Source organism: Zonotrichia albicollis, chromosome 11, assembly GCF_047830755.1.
Source record: "Zonotrichia albicollis isolate bZonAlb1 chromosome 11, bZonAlb1.hap1, whole genome shotgun sequence".
In the NCBI taxonomy this organism is placed as follows: Eukaryota; Metazoa; Chordata; class Aves; order Passeriformes; family Passerellidae; genus Zonotrichia; species Zonotrichia albicollis.
The window spans coordinates 9,397,671-9,423,006 of NC_133829.1; the positions used below are offsets into that span (position 1 = coordinate 9,397,671).

Here is a 25,336-nt window from a genome sequence, read left to right on the forward strand (position 1 = left end):
GCATGTGCCGCAGTGACTCAGGCAGCAGCAGGAGCCTGGCATGGAGTGCCAGCTCTCACTCCAACTTTCAGGATGCCTGAGCAAAACTCTACAGCAAAGCCAAGCTATAAAAGGAGATGAATTCAAGGAGCAAGTTCAGCTCCCACTCTATTATGCCACTCTCTATTCTTTTTCAATGCCATTCAGACTTTAATATATAAATATTTGATGTGTAAAATATAAATAACCTCCTTCCAAGTAGCAGCTGCACCTCTGCTAGGTTTCTGAGTTACTGCATTATGATTCCCCCTTGCAGGCTGTGGGAGCTGCATTGTTCAAGGCTGCAGAGCACATGACCTCCACCTTCTGCTGACTGGTGCTGTGCTAATGAAGCACTCACAGCTTTTTGTTACACTTCTGCCTCACTGCCAGGCCACCTTAGCAGCTGATAAATACAAATGCAGAAGTACAGGTATTCATTTAAAAATGTATCAGGCAAAAACCTAAATTCTCTTGTCCTTTTCACCACTGTCCTTCTTCCACAATTCTGTAAGATGTGAAGAAAAGTAAATCCAACTATCAAATAAAAATTAGGAACAGGACAGAAGCTTTCTCTGCATGACTGTCATGGATTTATCATGCCCAATTCACAATGGCTGTGAAAGGACAGTATCTCTAACACACTGTATGATAACAGCTTATAGTCCTAGGAAATAAATACAACTAGATGTAGGCAATAAAGTTTCCCTTCATGTCTCAATGTCAAGTTCAAGTTCTCCTTGTATACAGTTTACCAAAACATTTCCTTTGCTATGGAGCCCTTGTGTAATTGAAGTTTTTTGAGTACTGACTCAATGTCAACATGGACCTTAAAAGAGACTTAAATATTAAGTCTAGACTAGTATCTAGAGCATAACAGAAAAGAAAAATAGTCAAGAGAACAAGAAAAAAAAATCACCAAAAAACACCACCACCATCCATAATAAGCTAACAACAAAATCCAATCACACAACTTATTCTGTCTGGGGAACAAGGTGGTCTTGGTTCTGATCTGGCTTTCACTCCAACACATGGGATCAAAATGCCACACAAATCAATGGAGAAAAAGCAGAAATCTGGGATATATGAAGCAGCATCCCTGCAATTGTTGGTGACAGCTGAAAGTTTAAAAACTATTAAAAAAACAGAAAAAAGGCCATTTAAAAATTGCTAAAAAAATGCAGCACTTGAAAAGACAAATGTCATTCAGGATACATAAGATATTAAAACACAGAACAAATTATTTATATATTTATTACACTAGGTTAAAGATTTTGGTTGTGTTGGTTAGAAAATCTGCTTCCCCTTAGGCTCTGTCCATAGACAACAGAACCAGCTCCTGGCTCACACTCTCTTGGAGCCCCTCTTCCTTCACTGAGAATGGGAGAAGGTTTAAGAACCCAGCCTGCAGAGGCTACAGGAGCTCTTGATGGCCACATAAAAATAAGACAATAATTGTGAATATTGCCAGATGTGTTTCTTTTCTCAGAAAAGCATTACTTTCCACTACCTCTAAGAACCTAAGCCTAAGAAATACAACATGAATAAGCTGTTGAAAGTGAAAGTGCTTCTATACACAGCCTTCAGCTATAATTAATTTTAAAAAATGTATTTATTAAGTGTGAATTGAAAATCAACAGATTTCCTATGGCAGTATCAGGACTGAGCCTTCAAAACACCCTAAGGCAGGGAGGTTCTGAGCTCACCAGCATCCAAGCAGTTTGAAAAATCACAAATCATTACAGAGAGATCCTAGCCTGGCTGTGGTTTTAGAGCACAGCAGAAATTAGAAATGAATCTGACACCTATTAAGGCTTTCTTATTCACTCTCTGTGCTTCTTGCTTTTCCAAGCTCTAAAAATACTCCCAGCACCCACCAGAAGATGCAGCCTCCCACCACCTGGGTTATCCCACACACACAGAGAGCCAGGCCTGCAGAAGCAGCAGGCACACACACACCTACAGCAAAAGCCTTCAAACTGAAAACAGCAAAACAGATCTGATCTGGCAGGGCTGAAAGCAACAGGACACAAACACTCACTGCAAACAAAACTCCACAAAACTTAATTGAAAAAATATATTAAAAAAAAAAAAAGTTGTATTTTATGGGAGTTGCACATGAATTAATCAGCCCTGAGAAACAGCCTGCCCTGCTTATCAGTCAGTGAGAGGTGGTGAGACACTTCACAGGTTCTGCTTGGTATTTCATGAGTTAAATGAGTTATATCAAGGAATCATCACTGATTTTTAATGGAGAGAATGGAAGAGATCCTCATTGCAGATCACATTCAATTAAAGAACTTCAATTTAAACTTATAACGTAAGTAGAAAGCATAGTAAAGGAAATACTAATAACATGAAGGGTGTTATCACTTCATAACAGACACAGAAACTTTGAGATACATCCCAGCTTCAATTCTATCCATGCCACGACACCAGGGGAAGCAATCATGAGGGAAGAGATCATGGAGTAGCACTGCAGCTTGATCTATTGAATGTACAGAAAAACAGCTCAAACTCTGCTTATCTTGTGTTAGATGTGCAACACAAGAGCTGTCTTCTACATCTCACTGCCTGACACTTCAGTGAAAACCAAACATGCAATTTTCAGTGGAAAATAAAAACAATTGGGTAAAAAATTCTAGGGGAAAACCACCCAAACACTTCCTGTGAATTACTGGATTACAAACAGACCCACGGTGATTTTTTTACTACACCAGCCAAGTTTGCAAGAGCTTGTCATGCCTGATTTTGGCAAGGGCATTAGTAACCATAAAAAGTTAGCTGCTGACCTTTCATAAAGCAAACACTCATTTACTTAAGTGTAACTTCAGACAAACCAAGCTGACAAGCATCAAACATCCCAGAAAACACAACTGCATGTATCAAATCATAAGTCATATTTGTTTTCCTGGACTCCTGCACTTGGAATTTAAGCCTACACACAAAGGTGATCACCACTAGTCAACAAAAGCTGTACATACAAAGACTTCTTACAAGCACAGAACTGAAATGCATTTTTTTGCAAAAAAGTTCAGTGGTTCAAGCAGAGTTTAGAATAACTCCATTTATTTTACCTAATCTTTTTATAACTATTATCTATTCTACTCTATATTTCCTTTAAAATTGCAATTTATTTTCCATTGAACAGAAGTCTACTTTAGCATGGAAATAGTATTTATGTACCATTTTTTATATTTATCCATATTTCTGAATGAACTGCTAAATACAAACTGTCTTAATACACTTGCTTCAGACTTCAGATTTTTTGTCCTTAGGTTCTGTTAGCTTTCAAATATTATTCTTATTCCTTAATCACATGTCCTGACAGTAGTCTCAGTCCCTCCAGTACTCCTCAATGTCCTCTGGGACATTTGCCAGTTTTTGTCATCTGCCCCCATTCTCCTTTGGGAACACTAAAGGAATTAATTTCATTCTTTCCCCAAGCAATGCCTGTCTCTGCTGTTAACAGTTACCACTGGCATCTTTCATCCACTCAGTACACAAAGGTCTCTGTCTCCTTAAGTGATCCCACAGCACTTGGAAATTTAACAAATCTTCTGTAGAGAAATACCTCTCATGTTCTGCATTTTCTTGCTTTAGCATTTTGTAAAAGAATTCTTCTAAAAGATGGAATCCAAATATTGCCATTTTTCATGTCCCACCTTATTTTTATTAGTTCAACAACTTTATACATCTGGGCATGACTGAGCCTCTGTGTGACTGAGATAAGCAGTTTCATTGTTTAGACATGGCTGGTTTGATCCACTACATATATATGCTAGTTCTTCTGTTATTTTCCCCAACATCTTATCTGAATTCTTACAGAGTGAGCTTTTAAGAAGGGTCTTCTGTTACCTTATGTACCAAAAAAAAAAAAAACAGCAAACAAAAAACCAACCAGTATCTTATACTTGAACTTTAATTTCCTAATAATGACAGACTTTTTCAATCAACTGATTTAGAATTTCTTGCATTTGAAAGTAAGTTGAAATTTTACCTTTGACCCACCTTGACAAGGGGAATATTCTTATGAATTATGCATTGCAGTTCCTTACTGTATGGAATATTGGAAGTCATACTGCAACTTTCCAATAAATGCAGTCAAATCCAATATATTCTAGAGCTCCTTTCTGCCATTATTCCTACCTTTATCAGATCCCACCCATCCTTTTGTTTGCTTGTTTACCTGACATCTGAGCAGGATTAAGTAACCTGCACTGTTACTAGTTGCTAGACAAGAGGGCTCTTGCTGTGGTTACCTCTCAAACTTCCTCAGTTACATATCATCTGCTTCCTGAGTTACAAACTCACTACAGTAAAGGCTGCATCACTTCCCAGCATATCAGATGCACAACAAGCCAAATTCTTTATTAAATTGTCCTTGGATTTGTTTACTCTACAGATTCAGCATTTTCTCAAAGGAACAGTGAAAGTTAACTAAAAGATACCAATTCACAAGATTTTTCAGGATCAGTACATTCCCTGAAAGAGAGCACACTACTGAAACATTAGATACAAATATTCAGCATCTCTGTATCCAAACAAAGTGCAGATTCTGCACTTGGGCTGCTGACAAGCCACATAGCTGAAGGAAGACCTAGAAAGACAACAGCCAAGCACTCAAAGAGCCTTTCTTTTCCTCACTCCCACCAAGACAAGAGCAGCTGTCAGATTTTACTGAACAGGTTACTGACACTAATTTCGATATTGCCATTGTCATTAATGACATCCAGGAGAAATACAGATCTCTTTGACTTAGAATGAGCAAGCAAAGCAGCTGAGACTTCCAAAAACCTTGAGTGGAAGAATCCCACTGCAGGCACATCCTAAAGCCCCCGCATCAATGCGGGGTTTGGCACTGGCACTATCCTGCCATGGAATTCAGGCTTCCTGCTTGGCAGAAAGGGGCTTCTCTCTTAAAAGAAACCAGCTAAACTATTAAAGCAAAGCACATACAAAAAAAGAGAAAAGAGATTAAGGAGTCAGAAGAAGATGAAGATTCACTCTAGAGAAGATAGGGAGTACAGGATCTAGAAAACAAGGGAAAACTCTAGAAACATCTGATACCCTCTACAGGACAAATGCAAGGCATTCCAGGTAGGATAACAAACCAGCAATTCGTGGCAGATCAAAACAATGAACTCTTTAGGGGAAAGCTGCTCCCATACACGCTGTATCTTTAACGGAGGCCTCAAAACACGAACACGAACCCACCACTAAATAACAAATGCTATTAACTAGAGGGAAGACCTGAAGCCCCAAGCAAAAGAATGGAAAGGGCTCCCTTCTGCAGTGAGAACAGCACAGGGAGCTGACAGGCAAAGCCACAGGCGCAGGACGCGGGGGGGAAACATTCCCGGGGGTGCCGGGGTGATGCTGCCATACACGGAGGGGGGACCCGCCGCCCGTGCGGGAGCGGGCGCTGGGCGAGCCGCCCGTGACCAGCAAAGCCCGGCCGGCCCCGCCGCGGCCCTCGTACCTGGCTGGCCTTGTGGAACTGCTTCTTGAGCCCCGCCACCGACATGGTCCCGCCGCCGCTGCCCCGCGGCCGCCCGGGCCCAGGGCCGCCCGCGCCCGGCAGGTCCCCGCGCCCGGCCCGGCCTCGCGCTGCGCCGCCCGCGCGCCGCCGGGAGCATCGCCCTCCGCGCGCCCGGCCGCCGCCGCCCCATTGGCCGCCGCCCGGCCACATGCAAATGTGGCGGCAACGCCGCCCGTCTATTGGCTGCTCGCCGAGATATGCAAATGAGGCGCTGGGAGACGCCCACGCTGCGCTGTCGCATGGAGACAGCGGCGGGAGCCGGGCGGGGGATGCGAGGGGATGGCGGCGGCGGGGAGCACCCACAGGGCACCCACTGGACATCCACAGAGCATCCCTCCCGCGGGGAGCACACACCGGGCATCCACAGAGCATCCACAGGGCATCCTCCAGCGGGGAGCATCCACAGGGCATGCCGCGGGGAGCACCACCCGGGCATCCACAGAGCATCCTTCCCGCGGGGAGCACACACAGGACATCCTCAGGGCACCCACAGAGCGTCCCTCCTGCGGAGAGCACCCAAAGGGCACCCACAGGGCATCCCTCCTGCAGGTAGCACCACCCGGCCATCCACACGGCACCACTCCCGTGGGGAGCACAGCCCCGGCACCAAAAGGCCAGTCAGCTGCCTGGTTTCATCTGTCTTATTTCCAATAAGGCTGAAAATATCTCATTATGGGTCTGTCTCATTTCTTGTGGTTCAACGTAGCATCTCTGTCTGAGCTCATTAACCTCAGGTCCATTATTGTAGGTGGTAATTTAATTATAGCTCTCAAAACATGAAAGCTCTTGCAACAGCCCTGAACACACCTGGCTGATGCTGTGCACCAGAAAAAATCCACTTGGTAGTGTGGCTCCATACCTGCAATGATGCTGCTCAGGGTTCCAAAGGGCACAGTCTCTCTCTCAGAAGAGCAGATAGACTAGAAAGGGCTCTGCTGAAAAGATGTTTTAGTTGTTTGGTTGGTTGTTATATGAGGGATTTACTGATTATATACTGAAATATGACTGTGTATCAGGAATGTGCTGATAAAAATTAGAGAAGTGGTTCTGCCTTCATGGCAGAGCAATTCCAAGGGATGCTCAGATTCTGGGCAAGATAAGCTCTGTGATAATGCTGCTTGATCCTGGCTGTAAGGATACTTGGGAGTTATGATTCAGCTGAAACTCATGCAGGGACCTGGGGAGCAGTTCAGAGATAAGCTTTGGTGGCTGCAGCAGGGCTCTCTGTTACTCACTGTCATGCTCACTGCATTTTGATTGGGTTGGGAGAGAAAAACATTTTCAGAGTGTGTTAGAGTTACTTTAGAACAGCAAGGAAGAAAAAATACAAGAACTTTCATACTGGTTGACACAATGTAATTTGGGAGAAAGGAATCACTGTTCCTACTTAGAAAAAATTTATTATACCACTAAGAAACAAAGTGTAAAGACAAAGACATTAATGAGTTAAGGATCTGGCTTGACAAAGAACTCTCTGTAGAGGAGAGGCAGAAGAGAAAGCAAAGAGGAAAGCACCAATGAACATTTGCTCTGGAAGACAAACTGCTAGGTGAAGTCCTTCAGGGATTTGGTAATGTTTGAAAGAAGCCTGCCATCACCATGTTATCCCTGTGTCTAGGGAAAGAGCATTTTTGGCCTCCTTATAAGTAAACATGATTACACCACAGACATCTGATTTCAGCAGTTGTTTCTCCTCCCTAATTGAAACTGGCAGCAAGATGTTAACTGTCAGGGCCAAATTAGTTATGGCTTAAATTAGAGACACGTTTGTAGACACCTCAGGTGAGGAAATAAGGCCTAAACTAGGATATTTGAGCTCCATAAAAGGAATTAAAGCAAGCTCTTAATGTACTGTGGAATTAGGGAGACAAGGCAGCTTTGGTTAATCTTCAGCTTTAGGAACGGCTGGACCAGAGCAAAGGAAGGAGTTTGAAATAAATCCCTGTGGAGGGGAATGAATGGATTATGGTGCTGCTGTGGGTGTTAGCTGTAAAATTGGATTAGATAAAGAACTTTAGTAAGGCTGTATGTCTACAACTTCTTTTTTTACAAAAAAATCCTGCCCAAGGATAGCAGCCATGTTGTCTCTGCTGAAGAATTTGCAAGTGGGAAATTCCCTGTGGGAATTTCACTTCATAGCCTAATTGCTCAGTGATACAGACAAGATGAAAACCTAATTAATGAGCCAACTTGTGTTGTCCAGGTACAGATGACTTGGTGGACGCATCCGGAAAGACAGTGGTATTCAGTTCAAATACAAGTAAAAGTTATAGCTTGTAGCCAGCAAGACACAGTGGCTAAGGAATGTCTAGAAGGCTCTGTAATCACATAGTTATAACTCATGGAAAAAAAAGGGGTTGTAATTTGCTGGGTGATAATCCTTAAATTTTATTCAAAGTTAGTGATTTAGTCTATAAAATGAGAGAAATTATAAATACTACCAAAAAATTGCGGAGTGGTTCAGATAAATGCTGATATGACAGAAAGAAAAACTTCTATTAAAGTTGTTAGAAGATAGGCTAGGGCATAGCACTACAAAACCAGAGTGAAAAATTCTTCACAGAGGGGGCCTTCAGGGCAAAAGATGTCTGGCTATTCAAACAACAATTACACTTCCACTACTCAGGAAACATTAAAGTGCATGAGAGGAATTCATAATGGCTCCAACATGTTACTGAATCAGGTGTGCTAAAATGGACAATGGAATTTGCACAAACTGAGAACTCCTAACTGGGCTCAAATCAAGGTAGTGACTAGAAAATATGCACTGCCTGCTCACATGGGAAAACTGTGCTTGAAAATTGGTCCTGTGAAATTCAAATAAGACAGAGTCTTGAATAAAAGGTTAAATTTATAATTCACTTGCATTTCAGTGTGGTTAATACTATGGGGAAAGCACAGTCATCAGAAATTTAATCTAAAGATATGATAAACAATCTTATAGGTGTTTGGTTTTCAATGAACAAATCGTCTTACTTGTAACAGCTGAAATTGCAGTAGTAGCCACACAAAGTATTAGGTTTCCAGTAAAATGAAAATTAGAAGTATTTTTTAAATTATCTAGAGGCATCTTAGTATCTGAATTTACTTGGAATTTGAAGCCAACTACATTCACATTCATTTGAATGTCTCTTAAAAATAATGAAAACTGTCATTGAAATATAGTCTGGGTCTTTGGTGGTTACTGCCATAAAAGAAAACATCAAGAAAGGGAGGAAAGATGAGTTTGCAATGAAATTCTATTGTATCTGATTCTGGGCCATGCTGACTACATTATTAAAGCTTTTTTTTTTTTTTTTTTTAATATTTAGGCCTTAGGAAAATATAAATTACTGTGCATCAGCCTATCATGCAATACATTTCAACACAAGGCATTAGAAGGAGACTTTGAGGTACTCACCTGATCCAGGGCAGGAGCAACTACAAACAACAGTGAGCAAGACTCTCAGGCATGGTGTGATATCCATTAATGGTCTGTAAAGATTATCTGTATGTAATGACAGTGCAGATTACCTGGTTAGTTTTCATGTTAGTCATCAAAATTGTGCCAATAGGCTGTGCTTTTGGTCACAGGAAGAGGGCATACTTGAAAATTATTGTTTAGAAAACAACATTTGGAAAAAAAGATCCTCTAGGAAAATGATGCCATTTGAAAGAGCAGTTGGCCAATAACCCACAGCAGCCAATAACCCACTCTTCAAGAGCAAACTTGTAGAAAGCCTTCAAAGTAAAGCAGGCTCAGATTCACCTAGTTTGACAATTCTAGAAAAAAAGAGGGGATTACTAAACTCAATTGACACTGATTCTTAAGTTTTGACTGAAACAAATGAAGTAATATAAAACATAGTGTTCCAGAGTGAAATCCAAAGGACTAGAACACTTGGTGAAATCAGTCCCAAATGTCATCCATTTCTTTATTTTATAGATGTCACACAACAAACTTGGGAGCTGACACTGTGAAAGCAATGCCAATAGCAAATGACCACAATAACAAAAACGGAAGAAAATCCTTCTGCAATATATGCCCAGGACAGTAAGGATATCTCATGTGGCTGTTTTAGCAGCCTTTCTATATAGTTAAATTAAATAATTATTTATAATTCAACAAAAAGAGTTTGTCCCACAAAGTTGTGTTCATGAGCAGGAGTAGGCCAACACTACATTTTTGTTTCTAGAACACAACCAAGCAATTCTGCAGATCAGCACATTCTGCACAGATCAACTGGCTCAGGTATTTCTGAAAGGGCTTTACATTGCAGTATACATTTCATAAGAAATCATGAGAAACGGAAAGAACAGACAGTTTTCCCTCCACAGCCAGCCCTAGCCAGCACTTGGAAAGCTCCTCATTCCAAAGGGACACTGCTGGCAGTTAGAGCAGGAATATGTGACCCTGGGGCCAGCAGACACTCTGGCTAACCTACTGCAGTTGTTTAGGATGCTTATGTTTGCTCCCCAGATCTTCTAACTAAATGTAGCTAGTGAATTATTTTTGGCATATGTGACTGTTCTTCTCAAGCTGACTTTCCATATGTGTTGCTTTACCATTATGCAGATCTTTGCTTTTCTTGTCTCCTTCCCGTGTTTGTATTCCACATGCTTCTCCAATGATACTGCACATACCTTCTGTCCTCACTTTGCTAAGTCTCTAGCTGTTGTTCTGCAAGTGTCAATAACAAAACAAAAGTTTGCTGGGCCTTCTGTCATTAAATAATAAAGATGGTTCTAATTACGTGTTTCTTTTAAAAAGACATATAAACAATTCAGATGAGTTCAAAATCTAGACAGAGTATTTTTTTAAGTTACATATCTGTACAGTCTGTACTATAAGTAGATACTCTAATTTTAAAAACTCAACATTCTCCCTTTTTTGTGTATGCAGCTCTGTCATTCTGAAGTTTCTAAAAATTAGCAGTTCTAATCTTGCAAATTATATCATGCGGATGGACTCCTGGACAGCTCCAATTGGAGATCTTGTAACTTACATGCCTATGTTGTTCCTGGTATCACTAAAACAAAACAGGTTTCATAACTAACATGTACCTGGGCACTCAGTGCTCTCAGACAACTTAGGCTGCTTAAGAAAAATTAGTTATGTGTCTAAATTGAAATAAAGATGTGACTGTCCAAAGTTACTCCACAGTGGAGTCAAACCTGAAAATACTGGAGTATTACTAATCCAGGATACACAGAGCATTTTTATTTCCTCCTCACTTGCAGTTTTCTGCTTGACAAACCATTGTAAGATGATTTCTTTTGGATAAGTCTATTGCCCTAAACGGAAACATTTCCATTTTCTGACCAAATCAGAAAAACCACCACTTAAACTTCAAATCTCATTGTAGTCAGTGCAGCAGCATTACTTCCCACGAGCAGCTGCTCCGGCTGCTCAATCCTCTGTGGAAGAGCTGCCTGCAGGGCGTGCAGGGCCCAGAGCAGAGCCCTGTGTGGGGCTGCTCCAGGGCAGCCGAGGGAGCGCGGGCTGAGCGCGGCAGCAGAACCGAGCAACGGGGTCCAGGGGCGGCTGCTGCGTGGAGGCACAGCAAGGGAACAAATCCACCAGGAAAAAAACCCCTTTTTTTCTATTAGAAAATACCAAAAATAAATATGTGGCCATTTCTGAGCTGAAATTTCTTAACCTTTTTTCTGGGGAAGAAAAAATTGTATTTAGCTATTGTAAAACCTATTTGATTTAAGAGAAAAACTAATGTTGATGGTATCATCAATAAGCACAGAAGGAACACCTCTCTTTGAGGTGGTCTTTTTAAAGTAGCCATGTTTCTTCTTATTAGAGAGTAAGGCAAAAAAAACTTTTGATGAGTCATTGTAGTAGTGTGGAGAAATGCTGCTTTTATTTAAACAGATCACACCTGAGTTCTCTGTGCTGCTGATTCGCAGGTGACAAAATAAAGGTACAAAATAAAGGTACTGATTTTCTGCATACAGCTGCCTGTGTTCATCAGAAAATGCTGAGACTCTCATGGCTGAAAATGCCAGCACAAAATACGAAGTTGAAATGTTGCTAGAAGAGTAGCACTAGCTTCACAAAGGTGTGAAGGATATTCATAGTGATGTTAAAGTTACCGTATCATAAACTATGGTATCATTCTGCTTCAAAGCAGAGTGTTGTACCATACTGGTGTAAGCTGGATCACATTTGCTGTCTGAAAACCCATCTAGAATTTCATGTCACTGTTATTCAGGCACAGAAAAAAGGTTTAAGTAACATCTTAGTAAGTCTTGATCTTTATAATGATGTTTTTCAGTGGAAAAAGGCCACACTGAAGAATAGCACAACTGCCTTGCCTTGCTTAGAGAATGCAAGTAAAAGCTTTAAAAAAATCACTATTTATTCAGCTTTATCTGAGAAAAAAATACATAATCATCATAAATCTGAGTAAAAAACTGCAAGGACACAGATTGCCTGTAGTGAGAGGAGACAAATAGTAAAATTAAGTAAAAAATCCAGGGGTTTATCTTCTCCATGTGTAAGTAGATGCTTAATTCTATTTTAACTAGCTTTATATTGCAGAACAGAAAATTTTATCAACTCTGTGACACAGGGTCCTTATATAATACACAATGTGGACATTTCAGAGTTGGACTGATTTGTAAAAGCAATTTGAATATCAGTAAGTATCTTGTAGCAAGTTTGTGAATATTCAGGCATACCTGAATTTAACAAAACTTCTACAACATAGATGTTGTTTTGCTTTCAGGGTAATTTAATAGGTCTTTTGGGATCTGCCGTGTTTGAACATCTGGGAAACATCACATGTTGTCTGTTGATCAATGAGGCAACAGGAAAGGCATGATGTGACACAGATGTTAAATATGGCAATACTCCATAGACCAACTGGATCCCAAATGGCAATGATCAGACTTTGAAAAATCTGATTAAGATTCATTGACTGGATAAAATTCAACTGGATTTTTTTTTCCCCCTCAGATTTCCTAACTGTTCTTATAACAGTATTTAGTGGGTATTATTGTGGTCAATGAATTATTGCAAGCTGGCTTATTTGGAGGAACAAAACGAGGTAACTGAAGACAAGGACTTTTACTATCAAATACTTTACAGGAAGATGGATATAACTTGCCAGATCCCTGCTGTCTCATCATGAAGATTAATGTCTACTACTGGATAACTTTGCCACTTCTCATAAAAGAAAGAATATATAAAAAGCAAATTTATTGCATTAGTTTAAGCCTCAGTTAATTGACTAACTGCCACTATAGTAATAAACCTTTTTCTCTCTCATATGCAAAAGAGAAAATGTGTATACGAATTCCTTTAACTGTTACCCAGGAATGCCACCTCCTGGCTACATATAGAAATGCCCTTTGAGAGGGAGCGGGGGAAAAAAAACAGCTTTCATACTGTAGTTTCCATAAAACCATTTCAATTAAATATATGTTAAAAATGTGTGAAACACAGGCATGCCTTCTGTCAGACTTCCTATCTTGCTCGTTGAAATGTAAAGGTACTCAGATATTTACTTTTCTAAAGAAATTGTGTGGTTTAAAATAATAAACACACCTGACACTGACTTTCTGTAGAAACAACCTTTAAGCTGTTATATTTAAAGGTAGCAGCTGAATCAATATCACAAATGAAAATCTGACCTTACTGAAGCTGACAGGACTTTTGCCACTGACTTCAGCGGGGCCTAAACTTTCAGCCTGTATTTTTTGAAGTTGCTCTTATGAGCTGGGTTCAAATTGTCAGAAGTTTTGAAGGAAACCAGACATATCTTCTGCAATTCAGTGGGCACAGGACTATCAAGGGGAAATTCGTTGTGCAAAACAATGACGGCAAAGTTTTTCAGAACAGAGACCTCTCCTTCCCTATGATCAGACCAGATTAACTGTTGCTTTTTTTCTTTGAACTTGTCCAAAAATAGACTTGTTTGGTGTTGCTAGTACAATAATATGTTCCTTGAAGCAATCATATTATTGTGCTGCTATGGACTCCCAAATCAAAGCAGAATTCTACTCTGGCTGCTAGGATAATCTACAGACAGTTGGACAAACAAGCCAGGGAATTTCTCTTACCTGGAAAACAAATAAGAACCATTTCTCCAGTGCATGAAGGAGACTGTACGGGCAGACAGCAAATGAAAGCCCCTGCAATTACAGATTACTGCATTTAGCATCTGCTTTTTTTTTTTTTTTAACCTAAATATTACAGCTGTGATTTCTCTTGCAGACTTAAATTCCCAAGTTCATAGGTAAAAAGAATTTCACTGAGCCCAATACCACACTTAGATATTTCAGAAGGAAATAGGTTCTTTTTGATTCTGCCCATCAATTTCTTGACTGTGTCAAGTATAACATGGCAGAAATGGAAATGGAAGCTGCCAAATCACTTACCCTTAATGGGGACACTGGACTGCTTTCAATTTGCCAAATCTGCGATTCTATTATTTTTTTAATGCTGTCAGATGGGCAGTAATTTCAAGAATTCAGCACCTATTGAAAGAGGTTAAAAAATAGTGAATGTTCTGTCTTAATAATGGACATCTGACATGTTTGAAAGACATTTTTGTTACCATTAAAAACTTTTTATCTAAATACAGAAGATACAGGATGAAAGTTATTAATTTTATTCTTTTTCCTTTTTAAAGTTATATTAATTGTAATGAGCTTTGATAGGCTGCAGATGTGTGGTTCTTCTACAATAAATAAAAATAACAGGAAGCTTTATCAACTTTCTTAATCCCTTCTTTGGAGGAAGAAAATAAAAGAGAATAAATTGAGATTAAGCTGTATCTCTGCTGTTCCTACAGTGCCATTCTTGCTTGTCTTTCCTGATGTGTCACCTTGAAACCATGACCCAGGCAGTGGAACGCGGAAAGTAGGTACTCATTTAGTCAATCCATCTACACAAATGTCCAGAGTTTGCTATTTCTCTCAGCTGCCTTCTGAGGAATCTGTAAGAAGCCATTTATAATTTTGACATGTATACTAAATTTTGACAAATATAATAAGTAATGGAAAGCACATTTGTGAATCCTGCTTATTTTTTTTCTTTCAACTTTGACTTAAAACATTACAGGGCTTCTAAGATTCTTACAGTACCATGCTTTTTCTTTAATGAGGGTGATTATGATCAGGGTGCCAAAGAAATGATTGCATGTGTTGGGTGACTCTGTGGGGTTTTTTAAGAGGAAGGCAGGGTTGAGGAGACAAGTGCTCAAGGGAAAAAGAGAAAAATGTTCCAGCATGAAACTGTTCCAAGAATTTGCTGTAACATTAGTGATACTATCTCCTATCTGTAGATGGCAGTGATCTCCCACTGCCTGCTTCGGGAGGAAAGGGGGAATGGTGGTGGTGAAATCCTAAAATTAAAAACCACTGTGCTAAACAGATGTGGGGAAGAGAAGTCACAAGGTATGGGAAACTATATGCCTTGTATTTCATACCTGTGATGAGAAGATGTGTCATGCCATTGAGAATCTATTAATTTCTATAGCAAAGAATTTTGACAACAAATTCCAGAATATTGTGTTTTGAAATCTATCTATGATTAAAACCCTTTGATGGCTTTCTGGACTTCTTGTATGCACCTTAGACACATTTCATTATTTTAAACATGTTTATTCAAATAATAGCTGCTGTTTTTCTTCCAAACCCCTCTGGGTACTTAGCCACCTCCTTCATCAGTTGTTCAGCAGGTCTATTACTCATTTAATTTTTAGCTGTTTTTCTCTTGACACTTGCATTGCTTTTCACTTTTATTCAAATAAAATGCAGTAAACAGTGTGTAAGTTTATCTGGATGTACTTCAGTGAAGGGTGTGCTGTGAAGCTCACTGAAAGCAAAGAGTTTTTATTAATTTCAGTAGGCTTATGATCTTGCCTCACAAAATCTACCATGCTTGGTCACCAGCAGAGAGAATCTTCAAAATACAACATAAAGTCACTATGTTCAGTTGTGGATTGTTTTCATCTTAACAGTTCTGCCTGAAGAATTTAAAAATGTAGTACTTTTCATAAAGATCAGACTATAAAAACTACATTTTTGAAGTTCTATTTCAAGTGTCACATAGATAGCATCAGATTTTAAATGGAATCTAGACACACAAATGTAGATGAGGAGCCTGAGAGGATTTCAAACACCATCTAAATAGCATTTTAAAATCTGCTTCTGAAGTCTATAAATATCAAGGAGATTTTGGGTATTGTGGGGCTGAAGATGCCTCCAATGCATGTGTATGCAAAGTGGAAACACAGAAGTACCTAAGCCAGTTATTTCTTATGAGCCATTGTTCTTAGTAGAAAGTGAATCACTGCAAAGAGGAAAAAAACCCCAAAATATTAATCTGCTTCTAAGGCACCCCAGCCTAGTGTAAATAGCATGAGCATTAGATACCTTAGAGTGACTTTGAGACATTCCTCAGCAAATCATGAGCAGCTATCTGTTTCAGCTCCCTTCATTTAACCCTGAGTCTCATTCCTTGCTGCTGAAAGAGGTTTTGCAATATCAGCCCAGCTCATCTGCAGCCACTGCTGTTTCACTGCAGTCGAGCAGAGGCTTGTCATTAACATGACCAGTGGCAATTTTGACCTCTAGTGCAGAAAGCCAGCATAAATTACTGTGCATTGCCTAAATCCCCCTTTTAGCTGGGAGTCCTTGTGCACAGGAATGTATCACATCCTGTGATGTGATCCTGGAGCAGAAAGGACACACACTCCCCATCCCAATGGCAGGATTTCCACACTTTCCTATAGTAAGACAAAACCATCTATGTGGCATCACTGTATTAAAGCCTGTTATACATGAATCCTACATTTTCTCCTCTGAGTTTTGTCACCTCTTTCTTGCCATGCCAAATGGCTTTTCCTCTGACCGCACTCTTCAGTTCTTTGAAAAGCAGCAGCAGTTTCTCTAACTGATCTGTCATATTTGCTAAATCTGCAGTTCTAAAATTGAATTTGTTTTCTTAATGAATGAACGGTTAATCTTTATATTCCATTGTCAGAAAAATAATCCATTAATCTGTTCTCAAGAAAAAAAAAGAAACGGGCAGCTAAGGAATTGTGTATTAAGGAATTGTGTATTAAGGAATTGTGTATGGCCTTGTTGCCTATTATTTATAGATCCACACATGTCTACATCCAGACTTGCCTATTCCCTCACACCACTGGCAGGGCATAGTACAGAAAATTAATTTTCTTAGCATGCTTATATTGTTCTCCCTCCAAAAAAGACTATTGTGAGATAGTAAATAAAACCTAGGTTTAATATCTCCTCTCGTGCTCTAAATGCACACAGTAAGATCCCTTCTTTGGGAGTTACATTTGGTCACTTCACAAAAATGTCAACACTGGAATTTTGCAAAAACCCCCATTTACTAAGCTGTTGGCTCAGTTTGCTTTATATACACGTCCAAGAATATTTGCACTTTGAGCCCGAAGTGTGCAGGACTCAGTGTAATTCTCCCATAGCTTCCAGTGACACTTGCAGTGTTTCTGTCCCCCCTTCCTCCCTTCTGCTTCTTCCCATCCTCATTCTTTTTGCTCCCTCTCTTCATCTTTCTAATTCATTCCACATGCCCTTGAATATGTACCATGCAAGCTGCTGTTTTGCATTCAACATTTGTTTATCCTGGGACTTATCACAGTATCTGAGAATCTCATAACTTTCACAGATTTTTATCCTCCTGCAGCCTTTGTGAAACAAGGAAGTGTGTGTCAATTTACGGGTGGGGAGTGGTCACACTGCAGATTAAGTGAGGTGCTCAGAGCCCTGCTCAGTCGTGGGAGCTCTGTTCAAGCATTTCTTGGCTCCTGATCTGCTGTATAGATTGAACATTCCTGTCCAACTACATCTCCTGCAGTGCACCACAGTCTCCTTTCAAAGTGAGGACAGGCCATCACTCCAACATTTTTGGCTTCTGGGAGATACAAATTGGATGGGGAGGCTCTTCTTACATTAGAACAGGGACATGAGACACAAATTCAGAAATTTCAGAAAATCCCAGTGCAACCTTTCCAAATCAAAATTAATGGATGGACAGAAAAGAGAATGTGTGTGAGAATGTGTTCAAATGTCTGACCAACATTTCCATTCCCCCAAAAGAAACCAAAGCATCCCAAAAAACCCAAAAAAACCCCATGCAAAGTAGATATTTTACTCATAAACAGGTAATGATCTAAAAATGCTGGCTTCTGAAGAAAATCCTGTAATGGCTCTAGTTGCATCATAGACTGGAAGAAATGCACATATCTAAGATTTCATTAGAGTTATTTTGTCTTTCTCATTTCAGAGCATCTGCTGTAGATGTGCCCAGCATGCTTTTTGCAATAAAATTCACCTGCTTGTACATCCACACAGTAAGTCTCTTAATGCTGGTTCTAAATTAATTTTTTTGAGTTGTCAAAACATAGGGCTGTGTATCCATGTTTTCCAGCTCAAAGGGGAAGCTTCCAAAGCAGTGAAAGGAAGGCTCACATAAGGACTGAGGCTGGCAACATGTGAAATTTGGGTGCCAGGTTATTAAGTATTCTGATTTAGCCACGATGTGAAACTCCACAGTGAGCTCTAAAATAGCTTTGCTGATACTGAGGTAGTGACCTCTGAGGCTTTCATGTGACTGTGCTGCCAATGGGTTGTCTGGTCCACCAGGGTGCCACTTTCCTTTGATTTATCTTTGAGTCTGAGGAATTTTTATTTTTTTTCTGTAGTAAGAAAATCCTATTTCAAATTCATTATTAGAGCTGGCCCCAGTGGATAAATCCTAGTAACTAGATATTTATTTTCCATGGATATATGTACTGACTTTAAAACAAGCCTCATGCAGATAGATGTCTGATTTTCCTTATTAATTAAGGGAGTTGGGGAAGGGAAGAAAAAGAGGAATATAAAATAGCTCACTTACCTGAGAAAAGCTGTGCAGCTGGGTGTGATCTGTTGTATAATTCAGAAAGTATGCATCTAATCAATTGTACTTTCTTGGAACCTAAAAAAAATTGGTTTATAGCAAACGTTGTCACACAAACTTGGTGATAAAATAAACATTCTGATTACTTCTGCACATTTCTGCAGACCAAATACAGTCACTATAAATGAAGTTTAAAAAATAAAGAGAACAGGAAAGTAACAAATTAAATGTTTGTGTAAAACTACTCTGGTAGTGAGCCCATATCTCCTATTCTTGGGATTCAAACTGCTTTGCCTAGTGAAAATGTTTCAAAACTGACATGCAGAAAGAGCTTGCATTCTGCTGCAAGCATAACTTCCACTGAACTGTGTAAAAATAAGGCAGGATACAATGTCAACACTGAGAAGAAAAGGTTAAGTTTCAGTCCTTGTAAATTTGATGGGTACTGCATAAGAAAGCCTTTTTTCAGTAAATCAGTTTAGAGCTTTTTTCTGTTCAGCATTAAAAACATTTCAGCAAAATCAAAAGTTTCTAGATCTATCACAGAACTGTGAAAGTAGCATTTCTACGGGCTACAAAAGATATTTTAAATCTTATCAGAAATCTCATCAGGGGACTTATTCTGCCTGCTGAATTTTTGCAGGAATTGGCTCTATCACCTCTATGCAAACTACCTAAAGTCACTCACAAAACTAGAGATGAATTTTTAGAGATGCTCAGTGTTTTATGCAACAGAGACAGTAAGGAGAGAAGTCTCACCTCCACCCTCCCAGCAATTCCAGCTGCTGACTGCACAGTCAGGTGCTGTGCAGGGAGCTCAGCCCAGGGAGTTTCTAGAATTGCGCTTCATGCTAAGCGCTAACAAAAATAACCAGTATCACCTGCTCATACCCTGAATATAACACAAAGGCTATTGCACCTTACTGGATTTTTCTCCAAAACTTCCTCAAAATTACCTTTTGCACAAAGGCAATCAGCAGTGCAGTGGGTGTGCAAAGGCTGGGAGTCTCCCACACCGAGCTAGGCTTGAGATGATGCCAGTTACTGCCATGATGGGGTTTTTCCTTATATTTTCACTCTCTGAGTAATCCTCTTTCTCAACATTTTTGTTCATCTATTTTTTTGCTTCATATTTTCAGATATATAAATACGTGGAAGCATTTTACAGGAGTTCCAAAGCTCCCTGAGAAGCGATTGACCTTTCTAACACTTGGAGTATGTGCACTTAATTGAAAAGTTCTCCTCTTGATATATTTTCTCTAAACAATGGAAAAAATACCTATGTTAAACAGAACCCCATCCAGGTATGTGTGTAAACTTGAGAGAAGAATGCAAGGCAGTTATTTATAAAAGAATGAAAATATTAAGTATTATTTATTTAGTGCCAACTATATTCTTGGTTCTTATCTGTTCTTACAAGCAGCACTCTGTTCATATATGGAAGAAGCAATTTGAAGCCACAGCATCTGAGCTACAGTAATTTTGATATAATGGCAATGAAAAGATGCCAGCAAAGTACCTTTTATGTGTGAGTTAAACTTAGCTTTGGTTGACAGTGTGCCCACTGCAAAACATACACAATACCTATAGGAATGATAAACAGAGCTTTCTCCAAAGAAAGATTTTTTTCCCTGCTGTTGTAACTCAGCTATTAATTTAGTGTATAATTTAATCTATCAATTCCTTATCTATAAAAGGGATGCATCAGGACTTCTCTGAGTCTTGTTCAGGCACATTTCAATGTCTTGTGAGAGGAGCTACCCTGCTACAGGTGTTGCTCCACCCCTGCTACTCCACAGCCCTAGTCAAGACTGGGGGCTCAAACTGCAACTGTTATATCCAACATAATATGAAACATTAATTTTATTATGGTAGCTGCAGGCATTAAGACTTTAAACAAGGAATAAAAAGATACTACTGTTTGACACATAAAGAATAGGAAGGAAAGAGTTCTGGAAATACCTTACTAAAATACCTTAGTAATATTTTCTGAAGCTCTAGACATATTTACTATGATCACATCTCTCTTTAAGTCTTGTAAGCTAACACCATCTTATTAACTTTTAATATATGAAAAATATGCACTATAGGAAATGCAATGTTACTAATGAGGTAAAGATCTCCCCCCTCACTGTTATTTCCTCTCCATCTCCGTGGTAAGTAACCATGTATCTTTGTATATGGACATGCACAAGATAAGTGAGATAGCTACTTACCCATCTCCAGTCCCAGTGGAGCTCGATTAGCCAGTGAGAAGGCAGAGGCCACATCAAACCAACGCTCTACAGAACAAACCCAAAGAAGTGCATTAAGATTCTGCCCTTGTAATGCCAGCTAGTGAGATTTTCACACATAGAGAATACTGAATAGGACCTTCTAAAGCTAAAAGATCCTGCAATCACATTTTGTCCCATCAACTAGTAGTTCCTGCTAAGATAAATACAGAGAAATCTGCCGTAAGAACATAGAAAAATACTCCCAGAAAATATCTCAGACTTTTAAATCACAGCAATATTCCCCTTGTTAAAAAGCAGATGAAATGTATGTGCTTGTTAAACACTGCATTCATAAAAGAAAACTTTTCTTTGCTGAAGATTGCACACAGATTTCAAGTACTTTTCTGCAAGCCAAATACAGACATCATTTTTTTTCTGATATAAAACGCAACCCTTCTGCAACCTAATCAAAAGTTAGACTGCCAGATCCCAAATGATACTAAAAAAAAAGGTCACATTAAATTTCTAAGGGTCATTATTAAAAACATGTGGAATGTTCCCTCCAGTACCTTTGGAATTTAATTGCATGCTGTCTGGACACAGAGTATTCCTCTTAGGCAAGGAACAAAACACACTGATGTTAGAGGCCACACTGAAAGCACACCCTTGCTTCCCCCTGCCCATCCTCTTGTCCCCAGACCTCCCTACCCCTCTGGCCAAACCCTGAGGACAATCAGCACAAGAAATAGCATGATCATGGAGAAGTGCTTGAAAGTACTGTTAAAACCAGATTTTTTCAAGAGTAAGAAGAAAAACTCAAGGAAAAGCAATTTAACTGACTGGTCCAAATTTAAACAAAACCCACCCAAAGCAGCAAACCAGACAGAGCAAACCAGGCTCTGAATTAAAGCCAATTCCTGTGATCTTTCAGGTCAACCAATGGCTAACAGCAGCTTCACAGGGATTAGGAGCTCTGCCTGCTACTAAACTGAGCAACCCTAAATGTAAACTCATTCAGCTCTTGTAGCCATGCTGAACATCTACTGGAGCGTGACTCAAATCAATCCAAAGAAGACCAGTAGAATTTGATTTAAAGGGATTATTCAGATCTCCCTGATACCTCCTCCTGTTCCAACTTTTCTGTAAAAGCTGATTCAATATAAAACTTGCAGCACTTCCATAAGCTTTAGATTTCCTGACCTCCAGTGAGTGGGAGGCCTATTGCAGTTTCCCTGGAAGTCTAAAAACACATCATTTTTTGGAGGGGCACATTGAGCATTCTGTCACTATGCAAAGTGCTGTCTGTGCTGAAATCTAGTTTCCATAAATAAAATAACATCTGATAAATTCCAAGAATATCAGGGGATGTCCATCCATAAAATGTTACAGCATCCTTGCTCTGATTTACTGATACTTAGTTTCCTAAGATTAGGCTGTTGGAACTTTCTAAAGGGGTATAGAGTTTATTTATAAGCTTTAGTATACCTGCTCATAATTTATTTAAAAAACATTCCAATCATTTATTATATAAATCAATTAACTTCTACTTATTTCCTTCCAATTTACAGTGGAATATCTTCTGCCTGTTGTTATTCTGCTTATTTAAGTTGGGTAAATGTCCTTTAAATCCTATGCTGCAGGATGATGCCCTGGAATAATTTTTCAATAACAAATTTATTTTAAAATTCCATTGAAAAGTTCAGTAAGAGGATTATGAGAAATCATCAATTAGGGCCATGCTGATGAATTAGGAATTACTATTATCTTAGCTTTGCTTTGAAACAAGCAGAAAAAATATGCAATCAAACAGATGAAAATACCATCCATAAGGAAAACAACTAAAAAAGGTAGAACTAGTATCAATGTACAGACTGTTCAGTGAAATCATATTTCTGAGCTTAAGGAAACTCACTGGGATCTGGGTCACTGGGTTAGAAAGAACTCTGTTAGCAAAAGAAAAATTATTGTCTTTCTAGCTTAGTTTGCTAGACAACTAGGGGAACTGATTTCAATAAAATGTTTCTGATATTATATAGCAGGGAGTTATGCTCACTGCAGCTAAAAGCAAGTTAAATTCTTAGCAAATAAATCTGTCCTCTCTGCCCTACTTCTTCTGCCTATGTACCACACAGTGGGAATTCTGCAAGGACATAATATACAAAATGTACATACCTAGGCTCTGCAAGAGCACTACATAGAAGCAATACATTTTAGAAGTACAAATCAAATTTGCTTTTAATCTCCCTTTATGTTTCTTATTTTAAAAAAGAGGAAAATTTGAAGACTTCAAAAATTAATGTAAGGACATCTTAGAGAAAAATTAGCTTACTATAAAAGACTCAAGTGAACTTTAAAATGTATAGCTAAAAGTCCTGAAATATTTTATGGTTTACCACCTAACATAAAACAACAACACAGAAAAACAACAGCAAACACACTCTGCTGCCTTAACAAGCAGATCTTTTCATGTAAAATAAACCCATGCAATGAGTGCTACACTGCATTAATAGACATGAAAATCAACAAGTTCTCTCTTCTAGGCAAGAATTCCTTGTAGCTCTGTGCTAAAATCTATTGCAAAGAAATTAATACTCCCATAAGAAACTTCAGATGGCATAACATTAGCATTGCAAGGACATTTCAAATAGGCTGGAATGGAAACTTATTCCCAATGATAATACTGGGTATTCCTACTGCATGGAAGGCTTTGACTGGGATTACCTGGTATTTGGATTGTATTTTACCTTGCAAGACTCTGATCTCACAGTGAATGATTACAAGCATTCATAAGTGCTAAGGGTGATGTGAAATTTAACTCATTTTGTAGTTGGGGAATATAATCCATACCTCACCAGTAAAGGGATTGAGATACAGATTGGTTAAAGGGTTTGACCCAGAAAATGCCTAGAAATGGGCACTAAACATCTCTGTCAGGTTCCACAGCTGTGCCTTAGCCAGATGCTGTGTGCCTGCCTGATGATCAGACCACACCTCACTGCCAGGGTGTCACAGGACTGTTTTTTCCAGAGTTTCACCCTAAATACATGTGAAATTACAGGTAAAATTCTCACTTTTTCAGTCTGCACAGACAATTTGGTAAGACATCTTGCCTCAAAATTCCTTTCACAGATATTTAAACTTTTTTTATCTTTTCCCTAGAGGGGAAGACAATCCTACTTCAATATAAATTGCCACCCAGGAGAAAAGCAATAATTTCTCTTTCTCTCTGTTTGAAATCACCTCTGCTTGGATATTCAGGTGCAACTACTATAAACTTACAGACCTAAATAAAACTACTGATATATTTCAAACAAACTGGTGAAATTATTTTAATGTTGCTTGTATAGACACAAAAACCAGATGCACGTGTAATTCTTCTGCTCACTACAGGTGAAAGGCTGCAGATGGATGTATGTTTTAAAGCACTCTGAGATTATTAAAAAAAAAAAAACTAACAAAGATTTCAGCTCTAACTAGATCAAGTCTGTGACCAACAGGGTGAAACTGAAGGTATTCAACTTCTGCAAAGCTGCAGGGGCACAATCACTAACAAACAATCTAGTCCACCTTGAGCAGCTGGGAATTTTGTAGCAGCCCTCACCAGGACCAGCATCTTTTATGATTTCTCTTTTCTTTGGTAAGGTTCTCAAAACCTTACATATTTTGATATAAACCCAGTCCCTTCTGCATCATCTCACTTCTGAATCAGCTCCTCAAAGAACACTGCATTGGCAGTAGGTACTGTGCACAGAATAATCTTTGTTCTCTGCCATATGCCCCATGTGGTATTTTAAAAAATGACTGATTGCTGCATGATTGTTCTGTTTTCCCCTGTAGCTCTTGGGCTATATATCTTCAGGTGTGTTAAGGTACCCATGGTACAATGCCAGACTAAAATTTGCCTTAAACAAACTCCCAATAGCTCTGATATCACTTTTAATTTATATTATAATTTCTAAATTCTAGCTGTTCCCTTGTGACCTTTTTCTTTTTCTTTTTTTTTTTTTTTTTCCCACAAGCACATCTGGAGCTGAGAAGCAGTTCTGTGCAGGGAGCAACCATGTGTATTAAATGACACCCTTCTGTGGGACTTGTGTCTCAGTGCAATCTGACCTCTTTCACCAGAGTGGCCAGTTGAGTCCCACAGGTTCTGGGCAGTTCTTACTGTTTTACCTAAAGCAAAAAATTCCTGGGAGTCTCCACAAATCTGAACCGGCATCTGTTCTTTTCCTGTTGTTTCTTCTTTGAAAATATAAACAGAATGTTAATTACCTTGCCGTGATTTTATCCTGCTGCTCAGTTTGTTTCCTTTTAACTTCTGAATCTATTACCACCTGCCAATTTGTCTAATCCTCTATTCTGGCAGATGTAAGATTACTGCAATGATCCTGAAGGAAAATGAGCCATATTCCACTAGGTCAACAAGACTCAGAAAGACAAATCTGTTACAAACATTACTTCATCATTTGCAAGAAATGGAATCTACACACAGAAACTTGTTTCATAATTTTGTTCATGGATGTATTCAGAGGAGCTTGATGATCTCTCACATGAAAAGAAAGTAAGTCACAAGATTTGTGCCTCCAATACTTTCAGTGTCCTTTTCATTTTTGTCATGTTTTGTTCTTAAATGAATAATAAAATAAAATTTTAAATAATTGGAGATTCTTCCCT

General features: G+C 39.1%; 1 protein-coding gene across 2 annotated transcripts in view; it reads right to left on the reverse strand.

Moving 5' to 3' along the window:
* The window catches only part of SH3GL3 (SH3 domain containing GRB2 like 3, endophilin A3), a 45,827-nt gene extending 36,774 nt beyond the window's left edge, over positions 1-9,053 (reverse strand). The window contains exon 1 of one of the 2 annotated variants that reach the window (XM_005483402.4): positions 8,961-9,053. Coding sequence is in view for 1 of the 2 variants with exons in the window: in XM_005483400.3 (XP_005483457.1) it covers positions 5,501-5,545 (45 nt within the window). In the remaining variant the exon portion in view is untranslated. Of the gene's footprint in view, positions 1-5,500; positions 5,676-8,960 lie in introns of those variants that run through there. The other variant, XM_005483400.3, reaches the window with a different exon arrangement.
* Between the last annotated feature and the right edge of the window lie 16,283 nt (positions 9,054-25,336).